A 4,892-nucleotide genomic window follows, 5' to 3' on the forward strand; every position below is an offset into this window, starting at 1 on the left:
CGTAAAAAGCTACATTATCGGAAAATCACAACACATACAATTATCGATTCAATTCCAATTTTCCTACAACTTATTCATCACAATTTTCTCAGCATTCTAAATCCCAATTAGGGTCAATTCCACGGTTTATCACTACCCATTACATGTTAATCTATAATACCCATTAAACGACGATAAACCCCCCTTACCTGAGATAATCCGGCAAATCTGTGAGCTTCAAGCCTTTCCGTTCTTCAACCTCTGCTCTTGCTCTTCCCCTTTGCCCTTTTCCACTTTTCTATCGCTTCTCTGCTTTCACGTAAAACCCTTTTACAAAAATGAAAACTCTTTTTCCTTATTCCAACTTATATATTTTCCAATAATTATTATTCCAAAATAATAATAATAATAATAATCCAATAATTCAATTTATTTAATTAAATTAATAAATATATTATTAACTTAATTAAATAATTCTCTTATTTTATTCGGGGTGTTACATCTTCCACCTGAAACAATTTATGTCCTTTTGTGAATTTGTAACCTCACCTCTTTCACCTTCTCCGTGCCTCCAAACGATTTCTCCAGAATTTCTCATGCTTTTTTCGCTAACTCTACATCACTAACCTTTTCAAAGTTATCTGCATTAACATATTGACAGATTATAAAGAGAGCTTTATAATCTTTCTTCTTCAATTCTTTATGTGCAGCCTTTCTTGATCTGTCGCATTTTCTACAAGCGTTGTTACTCTTTCCTTCATAAGATCCCAAAGATCTTGATAACCAAACACAATCTTTATCTGCTTTCACTAATTCTCATGATTGTTGTTCTTGATAATCGAAAGATTTGCTGAAAAACACCCGTTTGGATGATTCATTGCCATGGTGACTTTCTTCCCACGAATCGTTTAAACCGGAGCTCTTGATATCAGATGTTGGAAATCTACCACAACCTATGGAGAATTTCAATAAATCTTGATGAACAACACTGTTATCACCGATAGTATGACAATAAAAGAAAGGAACAATGGAGAAAGAAAAGAAAGAGCGATGGAGAAGAAGAGTATTTTCTATAGAGTTTCTCTTTGGGCACAACCTGTGGAAAACTTCTTTATTCACTTTGAAACTACAAAATTCTGTGAATACAATGTTATGAATACAACATTCACTTTATTACAAGAATAAGAGTTAGTCTCTATTTTTATAGATTTAGGTTAGCTTGCACCCCAAGGCAAAACCCAAAACTATAAAAGCCCAAAATAGTTAACACTACTAAAAATAGGCATAAGTCAAAATCATGTGTGAAGCAACATGCTTCGACACTTCGACACTAATACAACTTAACACACTAGGTGGTTCGACACTTCCTTTCTTTTGTCGAGCAACTTGCTTCGACACAAGGACTTACAATTCAACGCACCACCTAATTCATTGTGTCTAAGCTATCTAAATTCATCATAGTTCTTAGTCTTCTGAACACTTCAACCTGCACTCCCTTCGTCATGATGTCTATAATCTGATTCTCAGTTCTGCAGTGTGCCAAATTCATCTTCCCATATGTTACCTGCTCTCGAAGATAACGGAACCTCATTTTGATGTGCTTTCTTCGACCATGTGCTATCGGATTCTTCTCCAGATTGATAGCTGACATGTCGTCGATATTTATGGTAATTGCTTCATGACTCTTCGTTGTTATCTCTTCGACCCGATTCACCATCCACGTTGCTTGACATGCACAAAGGGAAACAGCTATGTGTTCTGCTTCGCACGACGATAATGCCACTACTGGTTCCTTTCTCTAACTCCAGACAACTGGTGCACCACCTAGCATAAACACATAGTCAGTTGTGGATTTTCGATCCTCAACATCACTACACCAACTTGAGTCAGTGTATCCCACTAGTTTGTATTTTTTTGCTTCATCAGCTTCAGAAAACAAAATGTCATAGTCGAGAATTCCTTTCAGATATCTTAGTATCCTCTTCGTTGCTGCTAGATATGTTACTAAGAGCGGTTCTTTATTTCTTAGAAATGTCATTCACCAAAAACTTATAATACGATACATGTGTCTTTAGGCAGCATAAAGAGATTATATATTCAAAAGGGACTTATACAACAGTCAAGAGAAAGGATATATATATATATATATATATATATATATATATATATATATATATATATATATATATATATATATATATATATATATATATATATATATATATATATATATATATATATATATATATATATATATATATATATATATATATATATATATATATATATATATATATATATATATATATATATATATATATATATATATATATATATATATATATATATATATATATATATATATAAAATTTGAAATAGTTTCTAATATTTTAAATTTTTGTTTCATAAGAATCATTTTAAAAAATAACAGATAAAATCAATTTGTGTAAAACTATAGCAAACACGCTTATCATCTCTCTATGCGTAAAATTTCTTTCGTGGATACATGAAAAATGATTTAACAATACAAGACAAACACACATTGCACTACTTCAATTTCATGTATTTTTTCACCACAAATTCTCACAGTTAAGACAAAGCAAAATAAGCCAATTTCACCATTCATCGCCATGCTCATAATCTAATCTAGTTGAATTTCAACAAAATAAAAAAAGTAAACTAATAATTTCAAGTGTATCCTTGCTTGTATTTGCGAAAAAGCTCCTCAGTTTTGGCATTCCTAAAGGCAAAACACCCAAACAAATAAACAACAATTAAACCAACCAATGTAACAATCAATATCACATTGGCTTTTCTCCAATCTATTCTAAGTGTTGCTAATAAACCAGCTTTGCATGAGTCACAATTGTAGCAAAGTTGTGTTTGATCATTGCTCCATTTCATGCAATCCATGTCTTCACCATTGTTGATTGGACTAATCCAATAAGTTGGGTTCACAAATGTGTAGCCACATTTTGTTGGTGGTTTGCAACACCCTGACTGCATGAGATAGGAAGTACAAAGAGGGAATTGAAATTAAAAAGCAAAAGGAATAAAGGGTTAAAGAGGAGTAACATGTTTTGTGGGGAAAGAATATGTAATAGCTTTTTCTTTAGGTAAGAAATTTGAGTTCTTTGATTAGTTAATAATTAGTGGTTGCTTTAAGAATAAATTACTTAATCAACAAGTAATGTAATAAAAAGGGAATTTAAGAAATATATTACTATAAGATAAAGAGAATTTATTTTAATCCAGTACTATTAGGGCTAAAATTTTGATCCGTCCCGCGAAAAAATGAGGACGGTATAAGGAGCATATACATATATTGCATCTCTAAAGATTAAAAATTACAACAACAAAAAATTGTTAATGCCTGAGCTCGCGAAAATACAGAATGGGGACAGAGCGAACATATTTGAGGGCACAGACCTAAATCCTTGACTCACTCTATGTAAAAAAATGGACAAAACAAATAAGTCTGACAGAACGAATCCGTTTTGCCACCCTTAATCACGAATTCGAATCCGCAGCTCTATAACGTGTTTATAGAATGATCAAATGAGTCAGTTTAACTAGACAAGATAAAGGGAGTAGTCAAAACATTAAAATATATATGAAGGTGCTATTTTCTATAATCAATGATCTAAATAATTTACCTGCAAGGGTGATAGGTGTGCATTAAAGAAATCTTGAGGCAACCGATAACTTTGATTCAACTCAGCACAAATACTTGATGAACTAAGGCAACTCTTTATTCCATCCCACTTATGTGAACTTCTAACCCTTCTTCTTAGCCAAATTGAAAAATCATTCACATGATACTCCAAATATGACCTATTAGGTTCAATATTTCCATGTCCTCTAAGTGTGACAAAATAAACAAAAATCACCAAAGAAACCAACAATACAATGAGCACAATCATTGCAATAAGGTAGAATATAAGAAGCATCGGTATCCTCCAAAAGGCTCCAACCAACCCTACCATTGCAACAATGAAAATTAGTATCCCTAAAATGATCACTGGCCATTGTAGGATTTTGACACATGATTCTGCTTGTAATGTTGTTAGCCAAATTCCAGCACCTATGATAGGGATTGAGAGGAGTACTGCAATGAAGTTTATGATTCCTATGACATTGTTGCTCAATGCCATTTTGTAAATTTCATTCCAAATACTTTTGTTACTTATCTAGGATATATATATACCATGAAGCTTTTGTAGCAAGTTAATGATATGATCATTTAATTAATAATTGGGATATTGATTATACCTTAGTTGTAGCATCTAAGTTGGTTTCTTCATGTATCTGCCCAAGAACCCACATGCTCGATGCCTTTGTAGCATCTAAGTTAGTTCCTTCATATGTCTTCCAAAGAACCTTGAGCAGTTGTGTACTTTAATCTAGAAACAACTCATTAATATCGTCGGTCATATAACCCATTTAAAAGTGGGTCTTTTAATTAAGGCATTGGTTATTTAGTCTTTCTATAAAGAAAAAAATTATTAGATTGTTTTGGAGGGGCATTTCAGTATTTACATCGGACAAAATTCAGAAATGCATCTTTAAAGTTACATCAGATAATAATTTTTTATTTTGATTAGAGATGATAGGATGAATTTGATGATATATTATAGCTTTATTATCATTTTCATTAACTTTATATAAATTAAATCATATAATTAATATGATAAAAATGAAATATATAAAGTAGTAAATCCAGAGTATATAATGAAGTCAAAATAATATACAACCGATAATAGTGTTCCTATAATACAAACACTATAAATTGTTGCATATGACGGACTAGTGCCTCTCGTACCTCCCTAATCATGGCATCTACAAAGTCATTGGCGTCAGAGCTATCCGAAAAGATTCCTTTATCAATACCCGTTTGCCCAATCTCCATTATA

The 4,892-nt window shown here is 31.9% G+C and overlaps 1 protein-coding gene across 2 annotated transcripts; it reads right to left on the reverse strand.

Annotated features, from left to right (window-relative positions):
• Positions 1 to 2,527: 2,527 nt before the first annotated feature.
• Positions 2,528 to 4,382, reverse strand: LOC127075014 (protein TORNADO 2). Of its 2 annotated transcripts, XM_051016449.1 has the most exons (3): positions 4,252 to 4,382; positions 3,636 to 3,840; positions 2,528 to 2,979 (listed from the first exon to the last, which is right to left on the reverse strand). In XM_051016449.1, exons 1-3 carry the CDS (start codon positions 4,263 to 4,265, stop codon positions 2,668 to 2,670), a joined length of 531 nt encoding a protein of 176 aa, XP_050872406.1. In that variant the 5' UTR covers positions 4,266 to 4,382; the 3' UTR covers positions 2,528 to 2,667. The 2 variants fall into 2 exon arrangements, with proteins under 2 accessions (XP_050872406.1, XP_050872405.1); XM_051016448.1 differs by lacking the exon at positions 4,252 to 4,382 and having other exon boundaries at positions 3,636 to 4,245.
• Positions 4,383 to 4,892: the final 510 nt, after the last annotated feature.

The sequence above is a fragment of the Lathyrus oleraceus genome, chromosome 4, assembly GCF_024323335.1.
Source record: "Lathyrus oleraceus cultivar Zhongwan6 chromosome 4, CAAS_Psat_ZW6_1.0, whole genome shotgun sequence".
Lineage (NCBI taxonomy): Eukaryota > Viridiplantae > Streptophyta > Magnoliopsida > Fabales > Fabaceae > Lathyrus > Lathyrus oleraceus.